This window comes from Cyclopterus lumpus, chromosome 17, assembly GCF_009769545.1.
Source record: "Cyclopterus lumpus isolate fCycLum1 chromosome 17, fCycLum1.pri, whole genome shotgun sequence".
Classification (NCBI taxonomy): Eukaryota; Metazoa; Chordata; class Actinopteri; order Perciformes; family Cyclopteridae; genus Cyclopterus; species Cyclopterus lumpus.
Window position 1 is genome coordinate 17044909 of NC_046982.1, and position 24146 is coordinate 17069054.

At 41.8% G+C, this 24146-nt stretch overlaps 3 protein-coding genes across 6 annotated transcripts; 1 reads left to right on the forward strand and 2 right to left on the reverse strand.

Annotated features, from left to right (window-relative positions):
• Positions 1–614: 614 nt before the first annotated feature.
• Positions 615–6278, reverse strand: glmna (glomulin, FKBP associated protein a). Its single transcript, XM_034555184.1, has 19 exons — positions 6078–6278; positions 5779–5877; positions 5541–5666; positions 5335–5448; positions 5074–5182; positions 4689–4977; positions 4479–4578; positions 4120–4301; positions 3891–3944; positions 3413–3443; positions 3142–3231; positions 3014–3055; positions 2805–2878; positions 2637–2721; positions 2411–2520; positions 1426–1489; positions 1172–1307; positions 903–973; positions 615–817 (listed from the first exon to the last, which is right to left on the reverse strand). Exons 2-19 carry the CDS (start codon positions 5815–5817, stop codon positions 728–730), a joined length of 1806 nt encoding a protein of 601 aa, XP_034411075.1. The 5' UTR covers positions 5818–5877; positions 6078–6278; the 3' UTR covers positions 615–727.
• On the forward strand, positions 6269–15102 carry rpap2 (RNA polymerase II associated protein 2). 3 transcript variants are annotated; one of them, XM_034555183.1, is made up of 12 exons: positions 6270–6377; positions 6620–6650; positions 6772–6886; positions 7317–7415; positions 7514–7579; positions 7676–7764; positions 7867–7902; positions 8063–9209; positions 9329–9417; positions 9927–10007; positions 12237–12305; positions 14813–15102. In XM_034555183.1, the coding sequence occupies exons 1-12, from the start codon at positions 6323–6325 to the stop codon at positions 14982–14984; spliced, it is 2049 nt and encodes a 682-aa protein (XP_034411074.1). In that variant the 5' UTR covers positions 6270–6322; the 3' UTR covers positions 14985–15102. The 3 variants fall into 3 exon arrangements, 2 of the variants coding, with proteins under 2 accessions (XP_034411073.1, XP_034411074.1); XR_004611311.1 differs by having other exon boundaries at positions 6271–6377; positions 12237–13044; positions 14813–14908; XM_034555182.1 differs by having other exon boundaries at positions 6269–6377; positions 7514–7764.
• Positions 15103–16470: 1368 nt separating this feature from the next.
• On the reverse strand, positions 16471–20350 carry gfi1aa (growth factor independent 1A transcription repressor a). Of its 2 annotated transcripts, none has more exons than XM_034555564.1 (7): positions 20218–20350; positions 18974–19167; positions 18620–18823; positions 17690–18093; positions 17331–17468; positions 17010–17175; positions 16471–16863 (listed from the first exon to the last, which is right to left on the reverse strand). In XM_034555564.1, the coding sequence occupies exons 2-7, from the start codon at positions 19083–19085 to the stop codon at positions 16685–16687; spliced, it is 1203 nt and encodes a 400-aa protein (XP_034411455.1). In that variant the 5' UTR covers positions 19086–19167; positions 20218–20350; the 3' UTR covers positions 16471–16684. The 2 variants fall into 2 exon arrangements, with proteins under 2 accessions (XP_034411455.1, XP_034411454.1); XM_034555563.1 differs by having other exon boundaries at positions 18974–19351; positions 20218–20347.
• Between the last annotated feature and the right edge of the window lie 3796 nt (positions 20351–24146).

Sequence of the window (24146 nt, forward strand, 5' to 3'; positions counted from 1 at the left end):
GCATAGTACTGAATATAAATATAATTAATTATTAATCATCACTGTAATACAGTAATAGTTAATACAGATTACATTATTTTATTTTTTTTACTAATAGCCTTGTAATTATTACATTGGTGTGAATTTCTTAAATTGCTTCATGGAAAGAATTTCTTATATTCCCATCTTTACCTTCATTCCTCTTCATCGCTGTGATGTCATACTCATTCAACATCTAACCTGTTCGCTTCTAACTGCAGTCAATTGTAAAAAAAAAAAAAAAAAAATTCAATGTGTCAATGAGCACGTCGTCCTTGTGTCATGTGACCAAGCTACCGTTCTGACTCGGAGGCGAGCAGTTAAAGCCCGGCCGACTGCAGCGTTAGCACCTCTGGGAGCTTCCAGAAGCCACGCCCCGTCCCGCCCCCACATGACCACGCACGGAGAACAAGACGGCGTTTATTCGTTGGAGGCAGCAGAGACGCAGAGAGTTTGAAAAAATGTATTACAGAAGCAATACAAACTTTGCAGACATTTGGATGTTTTATAGAAACTGAAACATTTTAAAATAACCAAAACAACTTAGAAAAATCACTGTACGATTTTTTAATTGTTTAAAATAATAAATGCAGAACTCAATTTCTTTTTTTTAATACAAAATACATCAACACAACAGTTCAAGGCCTTTTTGTTTGCTCGACCCTGAGGCGATGAGGACCCCCTCGGGAGTAAAACTTGTGGGCTGCGGCTAAAGATTTTCTTTCCCCTCGGTGAGTTCCTGTATTCGCACCAGCACGCTCTCGATCATGTCGAAGGTGTGCAGGGCTGAGTGCAGCGCCTGAGTGGACACATCAGAAATCAGTCAGCGCAGCGCTGTACAAACACGCAATCAATATCGTCATGTGAACGAGAAAGTCACTGACCTGAATCTGGGACTTTGATGTCATATTCGGCAGCTTCTCCTTGCCAACGGACACAGAAAGCACAGATTCCTCTGTGGAAAAAAAAAAAACGCACACACATTCATGTATTCATTTTAAAACGTGCGTGGACTTTTCCCAGGCTTTTGTAGTAAAGCTTCTATTCCCACAGTTTTGTTTCACATCTGCAAAAAAAGGTATGCGAGTGCTTTGAGGAAGTGGAACTGAAATGGACACAAGAATCAGTGCAAATGAGCGAGTGCTGGTCTGACCTTTGGTCTTGCCCTTTTTGGTCTCCATGGTGTTGTGGAGCTCCCGCTCGTAGTGGGCTCTCGACATGTTCACTCCAACACGGAGCGGCTTCAGGAACGTGTCTTCTATTTTATACAGTTCTGTCCAGATCCCCGTCTGCAAGATCAATATAATACAACTTGTTTAGTTGTCCTTCTGACCCCTTGAGATAATAGCAGGTAACTTAATTGAGGTAAATTAATTAAATAATCATTCACTGTCTCTGATCGCTCACCTGGTTCTCTGTCGCTTTGTCTCTGATGACAAGGTAACGCAGCAGGTTCAGAGACTCCATGACTCTGGTTTTAAACAACACAAAATGGTACTTTAATAAAAAAACAATCCTGACTCAGGGTTCACTTACTCACGTTTGCTAATTTTTCTGAATAAGCGCTTGTAATACAGTTGAAAACTCCAGAAAAAGGCTAGTACGTGCCCCTGGGGTTCATTAGGTCAAACACAAAGTCATTTATAATCCTTTACGTGATTATTTGTGTGTATGTGTATTTCTTACTTTTAATGGTTTTATCCCTTACTTGTAATAGTTTGTATTACCTACGTTTAATGTGCTGTACTGTAGCTTTGCATTGTGTGTATTGTGTGTTATTCTTACCACATATACTGTTGTATTGGTGACAAATTTATGTTTTAACTGTACACGGTCCCTTTTAAATAAAAGATAGAATAATAATTAAAAAACTAATTCACACTTTGGTTAATTAGAAGGTACAGGGTGCAGCATTTAGTGGATCTTTTGACAGCTACGGAATAAAATGTTGAGAGCGTTTCCTTTAGTTTTTTTCTTTAGTTTAAAAACACCTGAAAATAAGAATCGTGTTTCCATTAAGTGAAAATGAACCATTAATATCTACATGTGGAGCGGCTCCTCTTCATGGAGCAGGCTACCATGTTACACATCGGGCCATTTGCTTTTTGGGGTGTTTTCTTTTGTCTCCTACATGCTTGGTTGCAGTCTGCAACCTTGCCGTCAAATCCTCCACCCTGCACCTTTAAGCAACGCCCATGAACTCCAGTTCACGCTGTCAAGAGGAGGAAGCGCACTTTGGCTGTGACATGGTCTTGTTGTGTGTTAGGTGTTAGGACACTGACACAGACTGGTAACATGTACTCGGCCTCTTGCCCTAATGCATGCTGGGATGGGTTCCAGTGAGCTACATAAGGGGCACATCAAATAGATGGACGGGGTGTTATGTGTATACCTGTCCAGGTACTGCAGGAGGTCGGTCTCTGGGCCGTCTGGCAGAATGAGAACTTTACGGAGCAAAGGCAGCAGTTGAGGTCCCTCAAACCAGGCGTTACTTTTACCTGGCTGAGGACAGACAGACCTTTACTGGACAAGACACTCATCAAGCTCTTACTTAAATAATCATAACTGATAACGAAAACGAACAAACAGCCTCCAAGAAATGTTAAATGTGTTCTCACCTGCAGGGCGTTATCTATCTGAATCTTGATGTTTTTGATGACGTAGCCTTCAACTCCTGAGTGATGACTGGTTTTCAGCATGTACCTGAAACAAGGCGACCAGTAAAAGGTCACAGCGCTGGAGGGCGGAAGAGAAATGGACATTTCTGGAGGAAAGGTGGAACTTACTGAAAGAAATTGTACTTTGCTTCAGTGTCAAACTTATCGATGCTCAACTGCAACACCTTTAGACCTCTTGTTCTCTGTCGACGAAGAAGCACATATGTTAGTATATCTATTTTCAGAAAGCTTTCAGAGATTATTAGATGCTAATAAAATGAAAAACTTTTAGAACCTACTACTAAAGTGTAGAAAGGCCGACTACTGTAAAGACTTACCAAATCGTGCTGCGGACACATAGTCATGACCTTCACCAAGTTCTGGAAACAAATCGATAACTTAGCATCAGAAGAGCATCACACTGTGAGAATCACAACACAGGAAAAGCGGAGCTGCGCAGGATTACCTGAGGGACTGTGAGGAAGCTTTTGATCTCCAGCAGATCAGAAGGCAGACTGCCATCCTCCAAGCGCACCAGACTCTTCTCATACAGCTCCTGTGTGGAGGTAAACACACACACACACACACACACACACACACACACACACAGACACACACACACACACACACACTGTACATCAGACTACAGGAGCTCGAAAATAATATAGATTTGGAAACCACAATACAAATCTACAGCATGTTGTAAGTCATTAATTAAATGTTTCATATTGACTCACCAGTCCTTTCTGAATCCTGGACTCCTCAGTTCTGTCAATGAAATATACTTTATTAATAATAATAATATACTTTAATAATAATAAGTTGTGAAGGGTTCAGCTCAAATTCACAACACATGCCAAACCGATCGATCCAAGTCTGAACTTATTCAGTCGGGTAATTATGTACATATATGATTATATGGTGTGTGGCTACATAACTAAACTTAAATTAGCTTTTTCATGAACTAAGAAAAAAATATGCTTTTGTCCCGAATTGATGTCAGTGATTTTTTAATTGCAAATATGTCATGTAAACTTTAAATGTAAAACAGTTAAGAGTTTTTTCATCCAACATTAATGACGACATCTACAGATAATCTGAATTTGACTGATGAACTCCCAAACAAACAAATGTGCCATTATAGAGGTTCAACACGTGCAACGCTGCCAACGGTTGCAGCCGCACAGAACAGATAACATATTGTTGTGTATTCACCTGGACAAGAGGAGGAAAACGTGCTCCATATTACACCGAAGACAGAACACTGAGCTGTAAACACAGAGAGAGTCAGTAAGGCATTTTCATTCTGAATAATATTTAAACAAATGTTCAAACAGTACAACTCATCATCAGTATTGTCTGAAGCTAATGTCTGGCAAGGTTTGAAGAAACCTCAGCAGTTTATCAGTGCTTTATGATAATGAGTATTTTGTATCTATTTTACCTGAAAACACTGGGGAATGTATCTGCAGCCAGGTGATGGACAAACACCAGGTGAGCCAGGCTTGCCAAAGACTCTTTAGGATACCGCACCTCCTCCTCCAGAAAGCCTTCAACCTGTTTTCTCTTCAACACAGGCTGGAACACAAGGCTGGGTAGGGACTCTCCGATAGCCCTGAGGGTGTTCTGTTCCACACACACACACACACAAACACACAATATCATATCTGAGTGAGTCCAGTGTCGCTCCATTAAAATTGTGATTACTGTAGGTCAAATTTGCAGGACCCATCTCATTTACACTAAAGTTACAGGGCAGCATCAGCTCTTCCCAGAATATTATGGAGAACGGATTTGTCGTACCAAAATCTCTGTGGCGAAATTCCTGAGGGGAGACACGGCCAGAGTGTCCGGATCCCTGAGTTGTAACTCCAGCAGAGGATGACTCAACGTCTTCATAGAGCTGCAGAACATAAAAGCAGCGAGAGTCAATCGTGGCATCAGTGCTTAGGGTTCATACCGCAGACATTTTATATGCAAGACACAGTTGTGAATATCCAATTTCTCACTCACAACTTTAGCAGTTCTGTCCGCAGCTCGTCCTCTTTATCCCCGCCCTGCTCACCCGCCGTCTTGTTGGTGCTCTTATTTTGTTCCCCACCGTTCAGGAGGTTTTGCCTGGCCTCGTGGACAAAAGGCTTGACAAAGTCTATCAGATCGGTGCAGGTGCGACAAAGCGAGAAGACGTCATCCTCCTCTTGCTCCTTGGTGTGAGGTAGAGGCAGTTTGGCCACCTGGTCCAGCACAGACGACAGGGTCATGCCCAGTGACGACGCCTTGCGGCTGCCGAGACACAGCAGCACTGATAGGAAGGCACAGATGAAATGGAAATGGCTCTACTTGAGTCGAGATGTGGTGCAAGTACATTGGACTACATATTCAAGGAAATATTCTTTACCTTTCTGTAGGGGGTTCAACAGCAGGTGGAGGCTCTCTGCTATGGTGTCAGGGTCGTCCTGCTCCAGCTGCTCCAACAAGCCAATCAGCAGCTCTTTGGGTCTGCAGGTCTGGAGAACCACAACTCACCCTTCAAAGAACAATTTCATCCCAACAAACAAGCGTCTACAAACTGCTAGGCCTGTGGCTAATAACCAATGTTATATATTATGTATTACAATCTAATCTTTGTTGTCAACTTTTGAGCAGAAGAAGAAGAAACCTGTAGCAGGTGGCGGAAAATGGCAAGGCACGGAGAAATCTTTGAGTCTTGTTTCTTCAGCAGAACCTGGATCAGGGAAGGCAGCAGATTCCAGCCCATACATCTCACAATGTCCTGCACAAAGAGGGATAGAGGAGTGTTCATGCGGTGCAATGTGCAAAAACACTGACAGCGTACGCGGTGAAACAATGGTCAGCTGTGAGGACCTGATTCTTTTCATCCAGGACAATACTGAGGACTTGTACACTGTCTCCCTCCTCGATGCAGGTCCGCCCACATACGGAGAATACGTCGTGGTCCTCGGTGGTGTAGCTGTCGTCAGAGAGGGCTTGCTGTGTGAAGAGGGACGGGATGGGGATCAAAGGGGAGAAAACCTTTTAATGCAGCAAGTTGATTGTGTTGTCATTCTTAAAAAAGGACTAAATGAACCCCTGAGATACTCACACATCTCTGGACCACATCGCTGAGCTGCTCCAGGGCCATTCCAGCTGTTTTCAGGTGGGGTTTATCTTCACACTGAAGTCCTCCAAAATAAACAGGACCCTTTATGTCAAAATAACACACAGCATGTTACAAAGTGACTCCTGATTCAAGTTAAGTCGTTACTTGTATGTACGTAGATCCTGGTTGTGTTAGAGTCAAGCCTACAACTGGACAGCCTGCTATAAACAGAGTACAATGAATACTGATTCAACGTTATCTGCCTGGATTAGCTGTTGGCCGTTCGTCGACTGAAAACAAACCTTTTCTTGTGCCGTCACAGCTGTTCAAACGCAGTCACGGAAACGACACGCCGTGGCTGTAAACACGTGACAAGCAGGTCAATAATAAAGCAGATACCCAACCTCGGCTCACTGCATGACCCGAACAGACCACGCTCACTAAAAACTGATAAGAGCGCTGCTCGCGGCTGAATTGTCCTTCTGGGCTTGCCGTTGAAGGACATACGTCATAGGTCAAAGTTGAAACTGCTGAAAACAGAAACAACATGGAGACCGAGACCAGAAGGAGGAGCGGAGGCTCCGATAACACCTCTAAAAAAGGTTAGTTTCCATTAAAAAAAACATGTTCTCTCTTCTCGATATTAGGTTTTCTGAAAAGTGTTTACAGCCTGACCGACTTCCGGAAGTAGTTAAAACGTGTTTCAGTGCTATACACGCTTATTTTGTGAAGTTGCTCCTTGACATGTTTACTGCTTGTCACAACACAGTGACGTATTTAATCTTATATGGAAAGCAATTAACAGGCCTGTTAGCATTTTTTAATTGTGTTTTTTGTGTGACAGGTGCGAAACGCGATGAAGAAGAAGCAAGAAGGTGTGAACTAATTTCGCTCGCAAAGATTGCAGTTGTAGTTTTCTTGAATATAAATAGACAATGACACATTAAATAACAACGCCAACACGTGTTCTAATGTGCGTGTTTATCTTCGTGTCAGGAGAGGGGTCGTGAGGGAGACGTTAGGGGAGAGGTTTGATCTGGAGAAAAGAGCCATGAAGGTAGTGGAGCGTCTCCTGGAGGACTGTGTGGCTGAAGACTTCCTGGTTGACTGTGTACGTATCATCTGAGGTCACGTTTGCAGAACAACAGAAGCCTCCGCTCACAGCTCACCCCTACATTGCACAGACATCTAATCAACATGGCACACGTTTTGAGGTTGTCCATGGAGTGAAAGCCCTCTAGAGTTACGCCTACCTGGTCCTGTGTTATTTCTTGGGCCTCGTCTTTTTTTTTCAGATCAGATGTTAACCATTAAGAAAGACTTTACTGAGGACAAGAAGTTACTTCTCCTGTCAAATGCTGACATGGACTTTTTTTCTCACCCAGTGCAAGGCATGCGTTTCAAGACTAATATTTTGTTTTTACATGGGCGAAGCAGTAATTTATCACATTGTCTTTGTTTTAATTGAGCAAGTATTCGAATACCATGGAAAAGGATAAGCTAAGAATCTTATTTTCTCCTCTTGTCTCCTTTCTTTACAGGCATGGTTCATTGCTCCTGCTAATTACAAAGACACTATCGAGGAGAGATCGATTTCTAAACTGTGTGGTTATCCTTTATGTTCAAATAAACTTGGCAAGGTAAGAGCCTTTTATATCATTGCTATTTAAGTAATACATGTCATTATATTCCTTGTGTCTAATGCTTCTGATCTGACTCTGCTACGATTCATTTATAGATCCCAACTCAAATGTATAAAATTTCTACTAAGACCAACAAGGTGTATGACATAACAGAGCGTAAGGTAAACAGTGCAACGTCTGGATTTAAAAAAGTAAATATTATATGCATTTATATAAGATTAAACATTAAAATGTGTGCATGTCTCTCTTGTGAAAAGAGTTTTTGTAGTAACTTTTGCTACAAAGCCTCCAAACAGTTTGAGCTCCAAATCTCGAATACACCTCTTTGGCTCAGGGTGCACGAGAGGTATGTGTACTGTTCCCGTCTCAAATCACAACTATGAACTCATTAATTATTATTGAATTCTACAAATTAAAGCTCTGTGTTTTCTTTCCATCTCACTGACAGTCCTCCAGAAATTATATTGATGAAGAAAGGAGATGGGTATGTATTTGCTAAAGTGTTTTTTGTGTGAATATTTTAAATACTAACATATCAGAGCTGATTCAATAAACTAATGGATACATCTTACAATTGTTGATGTTCTAAATGTAATATAGGTTTGAAAATAAAGACAAACTCAGTGTAACCCATATGTGTCCAGCGGCAGTTCTGGTGAGGAGGTGCTGCTGTTGGAGAGGGGTCTCCAAGAAGAGGATGTCGAGAACCCTCTTGCTGCTCAATCCCTGGACCCTCACAGCTCTCAGCAGGGTTCTGCTGTGGCCGGACTCAGCCACAGTGAAAGCAGCGACATTGAACAGGAGCAGGACTTTGTCTCCAGCGTGGTTTCCCAGCGGCAGGGACCTAAGGTGCACTGGGGCAACCTGCCTAAACGTACAGATGAAGACAAGGAAAATGGTCATAGGATGGAGAAGGAAAAGAAACAGAGGAGGGGTGGCGATGAAAAGGAGATTGAGGCTCATCGAAGTCACGGCGCAGATGGGGAGCGAAAAATGAGAGAAGATAAGAATAGACAAGAGTCATTTTCTTGTAAAACAGAAGTTGGAACTGATGCTAAAAAACGTCTGCACTCATCAAATACAGATAAACTTAATGGAGAGCATGTGCCAGAGGAGAGAGGCCTGCCTGACGAACCCAGTGTGGAAGAGGCTACCGCTAGGCTGAATTTGATCTATTTATCTCAGACGGTCACTCCCCCGCCTGTTGACTCAACAGCCAAACAAACAGAAAACACCAATCTACTCACTCCACCCAAAGGCCCAAACGGCTCAACAGAAAGCATACATTTCCCATCTTCAACTCTGATCAACACGAATCAGGATGGTCACGACACGGCATTGACCAGCCAGCCAGGCCTTAACATCACACAGGTAGGTATGAGCAGGAGGGGGGCAGCAGGGCTGCGAGAACTACTCAAGAACCACACGGCTGCACCCAAACCCAACTCCATCCGGCTGAATCTCATCGAGTGCCTGACGAGAACGTTAAAGGACTGGAGCACAGACGAGACCCTGAAGTTCCTGTACGGTGCTGACCAGTCGCTCTGCTCGCCTTTTGTTAGTGTAAAAGAAGAAAAAGAGGTGGGGGGGGAAGAGGAGGAGCTCGATGAAGACGACCTTGAAGATGAGGGGACCAATGAGGGTGCTGGGGTGCAGAAGAGACCGTCTGCCGCAGCTCCAGACTACCATGTGCTGCAGCAAGAGACCCAGCAGCTGGAGCTACGAGTCAGAGAGTTTTATAAGGGAACCTGGATTCTACCCGAAGAGGTGGAGGAGCCGCATGGAAGCAAGGTGAGTGAAGGAAAAAGAGGATGGTTTTTAATGAAGCGCCTTGTTGTAAGAATCAGTAAAATGGTAGAAAGTGTGTGTCTGTACTGAGGTCAAATAAATCTTGTTTCTCCCCTAACCAGATGACAAAGGACCCAGCGATGCCGCTTGTTGACTCTCGTGCTCAGCACCTCATCCAGAAACGAATCACAGTGGAGAAACTCACTAGCTGGTATGTGTGTGTCTGTGTGTCTGTGCTTTTATTTGTGTTTGTATGTGTCTCGTTCAGATGTGTGCATTAACTGCTTATTAGCATATTTGGGAAAACTGTTATCAAGTTGCGACCCTCTGGAAGGGTCATGGTACAGGACTTTGTGTTGTTGGTTTTATGAACACTACTAGGGGTTTCACGATATACTGGTATTGACGATAGCCACGATAATTAAAAAATGAAGTATTTATGTCTTCTTAATGATACACATGATAATTCCTTGTACATAATCCAGTGCTTCTTAAATAACCTTTTTGTACAGTTGTAGTTACAGACTCTCTCTCCACCTCCCTACACTCAAATGTTATTGCTATTTCATTTGCCATAAAAGAAAGAAAACTCACAGTGAACAGTGTTTTAAAGTTAAAGCTGATGAAAGCCTTCTAGCTCCCCTTAAAAGCTCAAATCAGTTAAACGGTAACATTTCTGTTGTATTTGTCTCATCTTTTTGTCTCTGTGTTGTGTTGCAGTCTCAGAAACATCGTCGGTCCTCTGCGTCTCACCATGAGCGACTTCTCCACTGACCTGAACAACCTGGTCAGGACATTCAGGTCAGTGCAGCACACACAAATACACACTCTTCTTTGCATGAGGCCACACAGTGAAACACGCGCACACACACACACACACACGCGCATATACAGTACACACACACTTTCTGTTTAGTCTAATCATTTCAGCACACTGAGGAAGCTTAAAATGTGTCACAAAATTGAGATGACAAAAACGACACTCACTGTGAGGATTGTGGTTCACAATAGCCAGACAGGCATGCTGGTCCTACACAATGTAATGGGATGCAGGACAACATCCTGGTATTTGTGGGGAAACTGCATTTGACAGAATATGTATTGGGACATACTAAACTTTTTTCTGGCATACTAGAAAGTAGAATATATGCGTATTTGAACACACAAACTGTTGACAGGACATCGTGGTTCACATCAACACATTTACATTTACAGTACTAGAGACAATATTCTGCATGCAACAGAATGACAATATACTGCTTCACTTTGTGTGTAGAGACATTCTGTTGTATTCATGAGATGTGGATGTACCCCAACTTTATAATTGCAAATCTGCGAGGTACTTGGTGGTAAACATGCTGGATTTGTTCCGCTTTCTCGAGAGTTAGGGGGATCCTGTCATACTCTTAATATATTTCATACGTAGGCTTTATTCTGAATTTAAATGTTTATAGTGATCAAATAATTGCAACATGTTGCCTCCTTGAACTCATTGAGATGTAATTCTCTAGAGAGCGTTTTTTGTCTTGAGAAAACAAACCCTGTCATACAGTGTGATCAGTAAACTCTGAGAGCAGCAACACACACAGCAACCTCTCATCTTCCTGTTATCGCTGTAATGTTCTGAGAGAAATTAGAGCTTGTAGTTAACAAATTGATTTCATTGAAAAGGACAACTCCACAAAAATCAAAAATACATATTTTTCTTCTTACCTGTAACTGTCTCTTTAACACTCGGGGTCGTTGTGATGAAGAACTCTGGTGCCTCCTACTGGAAGGCATGAAACATGACAACAAGAGTTTTACCAACTTTCTTTAGATGTTTTTTTTCAGAGCAGACACCTTGACACCAGCACAGCACAGCTGAAGTTAACAACATTGATTATGTCTATATTGTGTGTAGGTGCTTTCGTTCCAGTACCTTGATATCGTGCATGCTGGCTTACATTGATATTTTAATGTAACATAGTTAGTGTGATGAACAACACTTTGGCTTTTCCTTGTTATGATGAATTCAAAATGTCTGCTGTGAAAGAGGCTTACTGTTGCACCACATGTATTGCACATATTCACACATATGTATTGATTTAATGGTATTTTTTTTCCGGATGCTGATGTACCGTACCGTCCAGTGTCATGACCTTTTTTTTTGGCCTGCCGAGAGGTTTAAAAAAAAAAAACACATTGACCCAATGGTGTTAAGACGATAAGAGATGGATGCAGATGCATGTAGAAAACACACACTGTTAATCTGTTGTTGCGTTGACTACAAACAGTATTGCATGTTTTTAAGGTTCTGTGTACAGGTGTTTAGACATTAGCTCCGGTTAGAGATGGCTGGAGCAATGAGATCCCTAAACTTCACAAACTAATAATAGTGTTTTGTACACAGCAGGTCAAGCCCAGGTGGTAGTAATGATAATGTTAACGATGCTCCATATATTTCCCACTCAAACAGGTGCAGCACGGTGCTGAGATGGATTGCTGCCTTTTTGTAATTGCATTTTAATGGGAAATGAGTTACATAATAGAAATGTAATACATATTTTTGTTGCCCGGTAGTAGTCAATTGAACATTTCCTGCCATAGAAGCACTCTGTGTTCCTATTGGCTGGTTAGGATGTTTTCAACAGGAGTGCTATTAAATCACTGTGTAGTGAGTAACACCTCCAGAGTCCTGCTTCCAGGAATTCTCTTTTCTGCTGCCAGAGGCCCCGCAGACAAGAGGCCGAAACCAAAGAATATACACAGCGCTGTCACAGAATCATACATCACTACACTATTGCAGGCCGTGTTTGTGCTGCTCGGTCCGGCCTTGTGCACATTTTGTTTCTCTAGTTTGCTTATCGTCAGAATCTTGGGATTTTTGTCACCTGCCATTTGAGAAGGTTGCTCCTCCCTAGAGTTATGTGTATGCTCACATATATTCTGTGTCTATATTGATATGCAATACACAGACAAATTCCGTTACATGACATCATCTTTCAGTTCTGATTGACCTGTTTTTTTTGTTTTTTCTGAACACCACAGGTTCACTAACAAAAACATCCTCCACAAAACTCCAGAGTGGACCCTCCTAGCAGTCGTGCTTCTCCATCTGTAAGTGTCTGTGTGTGAATGTGTTACTTCAGGCTCGAGAGGATGCACCGTGACAGTCTGCTGATTAGTTGTAGAGGCGTGAGAGACAATACGATATATGACGAGGAAATCAAGGGCCATTATCTCCCAGGAAATACACCCAGTCAGCAAACTCCAAAACCACTGTTCTTCCCTGCCTGAGTGTGTCAATATAATATATCAATGTGTGTGTTTCTACAGCAATTGTATCTCATAAAGAACAAGCTGAGTGATATAAATAGAGCTGACATGAACAGCAATTAAAGGTCTATGCAATATACATGTTTTAACTTTTAAAGAAGCAAGACAATCCACATATTGGAACTAAAGCTGACATTAGTGTTATGCAAAAATTAGCTTTTGCATATTTATATATACAGATCGATGCTCAAATCAAGCAACAACTTCTGCTTCTGAAAATTAAAGTTAAACTGTCCATACTGACTTGGGCTCACGACACGGTTCAAAGCTTCATGCTGCTTCTGACAAGATGCTATATGGTGTGGCATTGTTTTATCCCATGCCATATGGTGTGTGTGTGTGAGAGAGAGTGTGTGTGCGTGTGTGTGTGTGTGTGTGCGTGTTGCTGGCAGTTCAGGGACAGTTCCGTGCTGCTCCCGCCTAAGTACACACGGACGCCTCGGGGCCTTATCTCCTCCTGATTGCCCCTCTCCAGATCCGTGATCCAGGATATAAGGCACACACAAGGAGCCCTTTACAAGTTAAATACACAGATACACACACACGTTTCCTCTGTATTACGTCCAAGCAACATGAGCACAAATTGCCCCGGCTGGGAAAACTTTCACCTGACGCCGGCTGACTCTGATTTATGACTCCCTCAGTGGCCATAAGGTCAGTTTGCATCAATACCATAACTCACATTGGGAGCTCTCTTAACAAAAGAATACGGTGAGTGTTGTGCAGCTTGACGGGCAGTCGGTAACACAAATCTGTAACTCTCAAATCAAGGGAGCCGTGTGACTGCTGAGATGATAGGAGTTGATCTGTGGATGAACTGGAGTTTTCTAGATCAATTATGTTGTCTTTAAAAAAATCTGTAAAGTGTTGGGTAGTTTGGGTGTATGGACTACCTCTGGTTAGAATTAAATATATATCATATATTTTTGAAATGCTCAGTAAACTTTTGGGGTTGTCATAAATAAATAAAAAAGAGACTTTTAGGATTAGTTATCTTTGCACACTGGCTTTGACCTGATTGAAGGTGCCATGTGATGTTGAGTTTATTTTTTTCAATGTTTGAAACCTCTGATTTCATCTCACTAATTAACCACTTAAAGTAACTCTGTAACTTTCCTTGCTGCTGCTACAAACAAATCCCCCCCCTGTGGATGATTAAAGTATCAATATATCTATCTAATAATCTGCATTTAATACATGTTTAGATTGGTTGCGGCCACAAGATGCCTTATCATCTTTTCAGTTGACTTTTATGTGCTCCGTCTTTGATAATCTGCCCTCCCAAAACCATTTTGTCACGTCATGTCTCACTGCTGCTCTATGATTTCATTAGTTCCAATTTAACTTCAAGCTTCTCCATCCTTCCAATCCTCCATCATGAATAATTTGTTGTGCTGCCTTATCTATCTGCTGCGTGGCAGCTGTGGAGCTAGTCCAGGCTGCTATTGTTCAGGCCGGCTGAATAATGGATGCCCCCTGCAACACTAGACCCTGGGGTGAACCGGAGATTAACCAGCAGTGCACCTCCACACAGGTAGACGGGACAGGTAGAGGGGGAGTGATGGGGGAGGGTGGAGAGGGACGGGGGTTAGAGAGGTGACGGAGATCAGGTGGAAGGTTGCAAACAGTGGATTTAGAGCTGGAGGTAAACACTCTTTATGGAGGGCTGCTGGTCTGTGCTGATTTGATAGCTCGTGGCCCAGTTTCTGTACAGATGTGAAATATCATTTAACTGCAGGAATAATGACACTCGGTTCACCGATAGTGTGAAAAGTATCTCATCCCAGTCTGTTTGGTTTGTACACAAGTTTTCTTCGATATTAAAGATTCACGTATCCTGTTTCTAATCATGTTTATGAGGTATCTCAGTTATGAGCTACACATGTAAACATATCCTGGTTTCTGAAAACTGGGTATTACACAATACCACCACTCTAGATCTTGTGTTTACCAGAGATGTGTGTTAAAGTATTAAAAACGACATATTGCCGTAATAAATCTTAGTCCACCCATTCCAAAACAACAATTAGTCTCCTGAGAGGGACAGCCCGACCTACGAGTTATGAATGAATGCCTTAAACATAGCGTGATAGTAACTTTATATTTTTCTCATGAGGATGTGAGCTGTCGGTTTTAGGACGGCCTTTATAATCCCTGTTGAAATGTGTCCTAAAATCTTTACTCTTAATATCATCAATGTTCCATTTTAGTTGTTGTGCATGTTCTGGGAATCTGTACCAACAATAGGCGTGTGATTGTGTGTATTTTGTGTGTACTTTGTGTTTCAGCTTGTCTGAGGTGTCTCCGGTGGTACGAGAAGCCTTGGAGATGCCAACATCAGTGGAGTATTTGAACACACTGATGGAAGAGCTCGGTCTACAGGAGCAGGACCTTCTGAACATAGTCCAGCTGTTTAAAACCCTGACACACACACACACACAGCCAGACATGGACATGTGAATAATAAATAAACGCTCAAGATCACTGACTGAATCAAATAAATATGTGGGGATCTGACATTTTCTTTAATGTTTGTTTTCCACAAATAAAGTTGGTTGTAATAACTTTTGAAAGAAAAGCGCATGTCCTTTTTATTGAATGTGTTTACTCCTAATCCAGGAGTGGAGTCTGTGGAGGGGAGGGTTTTACGAAGGACATTTACTTACTGTCCTTAAGTACAAATGTGACGTACTTTCTTCTTATGCCACTTTATACTTCTACTTCACAACAATAAAGAAGGAAATATTGCACTTTATTTCACTACAACCATTTAACAGTTTTAGTTGTTACTTTAAAAATAAAAATGTTTGCACACACAACTATATATAATATAGTTGTCTTATAAATGAAACTATACCCATCAGTATGTACAGCTGAAGTCGAGTAAATAACAGAAAATGAATTGCAACCTATTTATATAATTGTTTAAATGCATTTCATGGTTCCAGATTGCTGCTTTTCCTCTTAATCATTGTAATTCACTCATCATAATGTTGAGGGTTGGACTGTTGGTTGGACCCAGCAAACATTGTGACGGTGTCACTTTGGGTTCTGGGGAACAGCAGTATACTTTCTACCTTCTGATTTTTTTTTAACAGACCAAACTATCAATCAATTATTGGAAATAATAATCTAATGACATAATGTATAACATGGGACCATTTTAACGTTGAATTTTACTTTCACTTTCAATCTTTAATCAAGTACATTTTCTTGATTCATACTCTTGAGTAAAGAATCTGACTTCTCCCTCCATCGTAAAACAGCAGCATGACTGTAAACACAATCTGTGGTGACATGTGTGCAAATCAGATCCTTTAAGTTTTAGAGATGTTTAACCAAATAAATCACACCCTTTTCCAGTGAAAACGCCATGTGGAGGAGCTCCTGCTGTAATAAAAGTGAAGCTATTTCTGCAGACTTCCTTCACATGGTTTATGGCACCATAAGGTAATGTGTTATATGGGTATGTTAACAATGCTGGTGTCTGAAAATATTTGGTTTTGAACAGGTGGCGCACGCAGCAAAACGTTTTTTTCTATTTAATATTGGAGATATAATTTTGACATGCAGATTGGGGACGTGATTGATGGCTTAACACAGCTTCTCGTTTTTACAACGTACCTCCAATCAGTGGATTGAGGCAGTGTTTGTTTGTTGTTGTTTTTTAAACGTTTTGTAATGTGTTATTGTTGAATAAAAACAAAACAAAATAAGGTGTAAATGATGAGAAATGTTTTCTTATCATTTAGAAAATAACTAATTAAATTTAGAGACACTGAAATCGAAGGCTTGTCAATTTTTTAACTAAACTGACAACTGGGCTCCAAAAGTGAATGTGTAATCCCTGACTGTATATAATTAACTAAATTGAAAGGAGAGGGAGCAATTCTAGAATTTGATCATTCATTTAATAAATTATTAATAAACATTCAATTTCGTAAAATCAGTCTAAAGGCTTTTATATTTTAATCCAAGATGTTAATACACAATCGATAAATACACTTTTATTTCCGTAAAATCAACCAAAATATATCAGGCTTAATATTTAACTACATTCATATAGGGTAAAAGATATGCAACAAACAAATAGAATAAAATAAAACACGACCGTATGAATAGTCAGAGTAAAATAAAAGTGCTAAAGCATCGAAGTCTGCTCATTTGAGTCCGTGCTGCGTCTCCTTGTGTCTCCTCAGGTCGACCTTCCTCTGGAAACCTTTCCCGCAGAGGTCGCAGCCGAAAGGCTTGAAGCCGGTGTGTTTCCTGCTGTGCGTGATGAGGTTGGAGCTCTGGCTGAAGGCCTTCCCGCACACCTGACACTTGTGCGGTTTCTCACCTGCAGCGAAAACACAGATCACACAGTTGGAAAATATTATCCGAGACATTTTAATTACGCATTGCGATGAGGCACTTATATATTCACAATGGCTCGTTTGGTTTTGCGTGTATCGATGACTTCTTAATGTCGTGCACGTGTCTCACCCGTGTGGATGAAAGTGTGTTTTTTCATGTCTGACTTTTGGTGGAACCTCTTCCCGCAGTACTGGCACGGATACGGGCGCGTGTCCGAGTGGATGAGCAGGTGCGTGGACAGCGTGGAGGAGCGCTTGAAGCTTTTGCTGCAGATTTTACAGCTGAAGCTCCTTTCCTGTGAAGCGTGTACAATGTCAGTGTGGAAGGCCTCATAATTAAGATTTAAATAACTGGGTTGGGACGTTGTGTTGGCAAGTAGCCTATCCGCGAACCGATGCTTCCAGGATGTGAGCCTCATAACCGTTGCAATAGTCTCCGCGGAGGCCTTACCTGCGAGTGAACCGCCCTGTGCTGATCCAGGCTCACCGCGTGTCCGAAGGTTTTCCCACAAATCCCACATTCAAACGGCCGCGTCCCGCTGTGCGACCGCCGCACGTGAACCTCCAAACCGTGAGGCGTGGAGAACACCTTTTGGACAAATAGACATGTTTACCTCGATATCAAACTAAAAATGGGAACATATAGAGGCCTCGGAATCTCTTTGCTGGTCACTCAGTTTATGTTTTAAGTGAATTTGAGCTCAGTGGACATAATGTCATATACCCCGAACACTAAAACGCATGCGACAATTTGCAACATCTCAAATAAAATCAAAACAATGTGAATTCAGTAAACATTGGTAAACTTACCTTGCCACATTTAATGCACTTATAGGATCCACTTGACTCGATGTTAGAACAAATAAAATCATTTTCGGACTTGATCTCCGCAGCTCGGGACTTCTGCTTTACATCCGCATACAGCTCGTCTCCGTCTCGCATCCTGCAGATTTGGTGGGCCGTTGAAGAGAATTCCGGGTAGCATCCGTCCGCCGGGCCCCGCTGTGCGTACAGCGGTTCGGCGCCGCTGTCCTCTGCAGCGTAGGAGCGGGTCGGTGAGTGAGGCTCCCTGTGGCCCTGGACGTGGTGGTGATATGCCCCCTGAACCAGATGCCTCAGCTCAGAGCCAGAGTAAGCCGTCCAGGAGTAAGGAAATACCGGGGTGTTGAAGGGGTGGCCGTCCTCCGCTGAGGGAGTGGAGCATTTCTCTGAATCTGGAAGTGGATTTGGATTTGGGGTGAGTGGATGTTCTTACTGACGCGCGATCTGCAGCTCATAGCGTGTTTTAAAATGTGATCGTTTGGAAATGGCCGGAAATTGCTACGCGTCATGTGAACAACAATAAACAACAATAAAACAAGTCCCCGCAATTACAATTTATTTCAATAAAATCGTGTATTCATTTAAAAAATCCCAAAGTATCGGCATATCAATGAACATTATATCATGCTCCTGAATGAGAGCTTATGAATGTGCTTCTTCTTTGTTATTCTAATCAGAACTAACATCAGGATATCGGTCGTAACAGTGCTGAGCATGTTTTAAGATGTTTCCCACTCAAAGCTGATATGGATGGCAACTGTTGAAAACTAAACATGTCAATGGTTATAAACTCACTGGTCTAATGGTGATGCCACACTATTCAGATAGGCCGAACACACAATAAACACAACATTGCTGTATTTTATAATACTCCGCCGACACTTTTGAAAAAGACATGAAGTCTGGATGAAAACCGACCTGGTGAGGAGGAGGGAGACGGGGGACGCCAGAAATCACAGTCGGAGGATCGGTCACACACGCTGCCTGTGCAGCTCAGCGGGGGGCTGGAGGAGAGCGACCCCGGTGATAGCAGCCTGGACCTGGGGGACAGTCTGTCTGCGCCGGCGCTCACATCCTCTTGCGGCTCCGAGTTGGACTCAAACTCTGCCAGAGATTTGGTCTCTAATGACAACAGAAAATAGCAATGAAACTGTGCAACTGGTGCCTATACAAGGAAAACAATTCACTTTTGATAAAGAAGATAGGATGGGAAATGATAGGATACGCGTTCTGTTATTCAACCATTTTCGTGCGTAATTACGCAAAACCTACCTGCGCACACGTTGGCCAGAATAGTGTCCAATCTGCTGTAGTCGTCGTCCAGGTACCGGGGCTGGTGGTAGCTGTGGGCCCTTTTACTCTTCACTAGGAAAGACCTCGGCATGTTTGTCTGGTGTCTCGGTGCTGCTTAGGTCTGAAATCTTCCACTTCACTTCTCTCAGCTCCACTCTGCTCTGACTTTATCTCTGGACAGATTGGAACTCTATTGGTTGACAGGCGAGACGGTGTTGGGATTTTTGGCAGGCTATTACGCACGCGCAGAGAGGACGTATCGTTTACCAGGTGTCACTGGGCAGCGGGGACCCCCCCTCCCCAAGGATCCCAGTAGATATGGGATTGAAGAGGACGTATTGTAAGACCTTACGGAGGCTGGATCACATAAGAGGAAGTTCACAGTGATGGTTTATAACCTAAAGAGGACAACGGCTATGCTGGTTTAGACTAAATCTTTATTGTTTCAATGTATTATGTCAAATTCATTAATAATCACAATGTTTTTCTATATGTCCAATCAGTTGGAAAAGCTGTACATCACACGGCATTTAGATATATTAAAACCGAGATTGTAAGTCTGCGTCTACTCGTCTGTCACAATGGTTTGTATTTTTATTAAATGCATAAACTCGAAATGAATTTAAAAGACTATCAAAACTGGTAATTTGAGGTCTTATCAAGCCAGGTGATTTAAACTGCTCGGTAACGATATAATTTGATTGTGATCAGACATAAAACGTGTGTTTGGGTCCGTGCATGCAGACGGCATGCCATGCGTATTGTCCTCTTGGTTTCACTGGTTGTAATGTGATCCTGTTAACGAGACGCGCACGGCCGCTCTGCACAACAGCCTGCTGGTGGGGAGCCGAAGTATCCCTTTACAGTTACACTGCTTCAGTTTACCCGTACTGACTCCAGCCTTATTGTTTCACATCATTAAAAAACCCTCCCGGCCAATACGCAGTCACAATTAGGCTGTACAGGGTACATAAGTGCCAACTGGAATATGGAAAATAATACAAAATAATTGAACCACCATACAGGAAAACGTTTTCAAAGTTTTCAATCTGTCAAATCATAGCGAAGATTTGGGCTCTGTTCAAGGTCGGACCAAAGCAAAACGGTATCGACTTTCCTCCGATGTGGGAACCGAGTTTGTTTGATGCAGCTGCAACACGTTAGTGACCTGCAAGCAGAGCAGATAGCCGGGGCTCACGCTGAAACACATGTCACATACTCACACAGCATGACGCTGCAGCTACTACTTCCCAGCTCTGAGGACACACACTGGCCCGCACCATGTCCACATTGGGTCTGAAATGTTCAAATACAGTCACACGCTGCAGAGAGACACGACACAAAACCCTCCGCTCCGCATTAGACTCACACTCTCTGTCTTCCCCTCCCTCCCTCTAGAACACGTTCATGTTAGTCAGCCATGACAATCAAACAAAAACACTGATTCATAACTGTCCGTCTCTGCACATTTTTGTACAGTTAATCAGTTAAGTTGATTTATCTTTCATTATTCTTTTTTTTTTTTTTTGGTATATTAAAAAAAAGTATTCCTTTGTGGAATTATGAATACAAAATGACACCTTTCTGTGTTCATTTAACTTTAGATGTCATGTCAGTAGTTGACATCTTTTCTACTCCTAGTCTTACAGTGTGATTGAAATAGAAGCCCAATTGCAGTGATCAAAGCCAGGGGGGCTGAGGAGGGGGGTTGGGGGGTTTCTTGTATTTCTGCTTTGCTTTCCACCGCACTTGTCTACTTTGTCAAAGGTGTGGATCACAGTCTCAGGGTTAAATAAAGACTTGAGGCTGTCTGCTAAAAAGTTGCTGTGACAATTAGGGGATAATGATGCAAAAATTAGCACGAGAAAAGAAAAATTCACTGACTTAATTATTTTTTTTCTTTGCTCGTGCTACTGTGACAATAACATAACAATATCAAGCTAAAGTTTGATGACATAAGCTAACATTAGCCGCCGTAAGCAACTAGTCCTATACTGTGTTAAATTGAGCAAAGGTGTATTTTAATTCTCATGAATTCAACCTTTAGGAGACATAGAGAGGTATTTCTTCCTTCAAAACGTACATAGTCTAACTTTAAGTCAGACTGTTGACAAGTAAAACTAAAACCGATTTTGTTCTTGTAGATAAAAATAGAAACGTGTGTAAGACATTCAGTCAACTTTTCTGCATGCAGTTTTATACTACTAATTAAGACTTAAGAGATTCATTTAAACCAGTGATCTTTTATATTGTAAATAATAACAAAAAGAAGATTTTTTTATCTTTCATTATTCTTTTTTTTTTTTTTGGTATATTAAAAAAAAGTATTCCTTTGTGGAATTATGAATACAAAATGACACCTTTCTGTGTTCATTTAACTTTAGATTACATGTCATGTCAGTAATTGACATCTTTTCTACTCCTAGTCTTACAGTGTGATTGAAATAGAAGCCCACTTGCAGTGATCAAAGCCAGGGGGGCGGAGAAGTGGGGTTGGGGGGTTTCTTGTATTTCTGCTTTGCTTTCCACCGCACTTGTCTACTTTGTCAAAGGTGTGGATCACAGTCTCAGGGTTAAATAAAGACTTGAGGCTGTCTGCTAAAAAGTTGCTGTGACAATTAGGGGATAATGATGCAAAAATTAGCACGAGAAAAGAAAAATTCACTGACTTAATTATTTTTTTTCTTTGCTCGTGCTACTGTGACAATAACATAACAATATCAAGCTAAAGTTTGATGACATAAGCTAACATTAGCCGCCGTAAGCAACTAGTCCTATACTGTGTTAAATTGAGCAAAGGTGTATTTTAATTCTCATGAATTCAACCTTTAGGAGACATAGAGAGGTATTTCTTCCTTCAAAACGTACGTAGTCTAACTTTAAGTCAGACTGAAACCGATTTTGTTCTTGTAGATAAAAATAGAAACGTGTGTAAGACATTCAGTCAACTTTTCTGCATGCAGTTTTATACTACTAATTAAGATTTAAGAGATTCATTTAAACCAGTGATCTTTTATATTGTAAATAATAACAAAAAGTAGATTTTTCTCAGTATACGGCATGCAATGGATTCATGCCACGATAGCTTATTGTGGCTAAACTGACTTTCCCTGGTTAGTGTCTCTGTTTCGTCCCATGCTCTCAGTCTGAGCGTTCACCTCTGCACCTCCACTCCGCTGTGGCATCTCAATGAAAACCACATCATGCTATCTCATCCCCTCACAGGTTCCTTTGGCTCCAGAACTCTAACCACAGTGTAACAACCCCTCCCTCTTTCTTTTCAACAATCTCCATCCCTTTTCCTCCAGCTACAATCTGACTTTACTCCTTTTCCTCAGGTTCAACTGCATGCAGCCCAGTACGAACCCCATGAGCTCTCAGCTGGCCACAACTGCAGCCGTCAGATAGGAACCAAGTGTGAACACAATGAATGATTTACTGGACGCCGCTGACCGCAAGACAGTTCTTCTTTCACAAAGGAGGTTAACAAATATCTTGTTTTTCTCACCTACTCCCTGCAGCAGTCGGGGAGCTTGTGTCTGTGTTACTGTTATTTAAATTATTTTAATAGTTTACTGGTTTATTATTCTGATTTAACTCAGACTATTTATGTACGATCATATACCTTAAATATCCTTAAACTTTACCCCAAAGTCAGCATGGCTACAATATCTCTGAAAAAAAACAACTTAAAAGTGTGAAAGAAAACCCCAGGATGAAGCTCTGAAAAGAAACTCTCACGTTATACTAAACAGATGCAGTTGGATTTATGCTGTAAACACTCCACAAATCACCTTCCTCATCCATCACTGTGATCAGCAGCTACCCTTGTTTGCAACCAGCCCGCTTCTGGTTGTAAATTTCCCTCTCAAATACTAAGAATCTCGTCGGGGGACGTTGGTGTGTGGATGTGAAGAAACCTGCTTGGTGCTTCCCGGTCATTGTGTGTCTGTCCTGGGGGGTGAAGCGGCCGTTTGAAAGGTCAGAGTTCAACAGCCATATTCAAGCCTAAATAAGTCTGCAGCTCAAGTGTGTGTCAATGCATGTATGTGTTGTTGTGCTGGATGTTTTAATAACTTGTTATAGCTAGTTTTACCTGGAGACATGTACCTAATCTTGGTTGTTAAATAAAGTTTTTTTATTGTTTATTTGAATATTCCCCCCCTGAACCCGATTTCTTCACCATTTCTTGTCTTTAACAAGTGTCAGTTTCTTTTAGCTGAGGCTCTTAAATCTGTGGTCAGTGCCTTGGATGTAATTTGACACAGAAAACACTGCTCTTATCTGTTTCTGCATCATGTAAAACACTGGTCACTTGACGGGTGGAGACTCAAGGCTTTACACGGAATCTGCATCTTGTTCACCGTCCTGTTGCTGAGATATTCTATCAGTTAAGTTCGCAGAACTCATTTTAATTTCTGCAGAACTCATTTGGTTTTTGGTGAGTATGCAGTCTGTGCCACAGTATGTAATCCAGGACAAATAACTTTAACTATGTTTTCTATCCTTATCTTTTAATGAGGTATCTGCATGCTGCAGATGTAATTACACCTGTTTGTCTTTATTGTTACGGACTTAAGGGGAAATGGCTGCCGATCTTTACAATTCCTCAACCAGCACAGGAAAATGAATGCAATTAGCTGTGAGGAAGAGGCAGGAAAGACAACAACAGTGTGTGTCACTCATCAACTGTCAAGTGCAGTCTTCTTATCAGTGGTGTGCCTGTTAAATCACTTGTTGACATGTGACTTTCTGCAACTCATTTCTAGTCCACTGTAACGTCTAAGTGGTTCTTTTATTTTGTGTCTTTTTTGGATGTAAACACACAAAATGCAACACACAAAATAAGTACTGATGGATTCCCTTGGTGATATTACATCAGTACGGGAGGCAGAAAGCAAGATATTAAAATCCGGGATGATAAAATCAAGCTCAAATTGAGATCGGTGGAATGACCTTACAAAGTGGACAAATGTACTGCCAGTATTACACTTAGGTACGCCTACCACACCCTCTGCCCTCAGTGTGAAACTTCATTATTAACCACTGATCGCTGATGCAGACGGATGACTCGACAGCTTCTCTTCATTGTGAAATCAGTTCTGCAGAAACAGAGCTTGAGCGGCTACAAGAAACCTGTCCATAAGAGTGA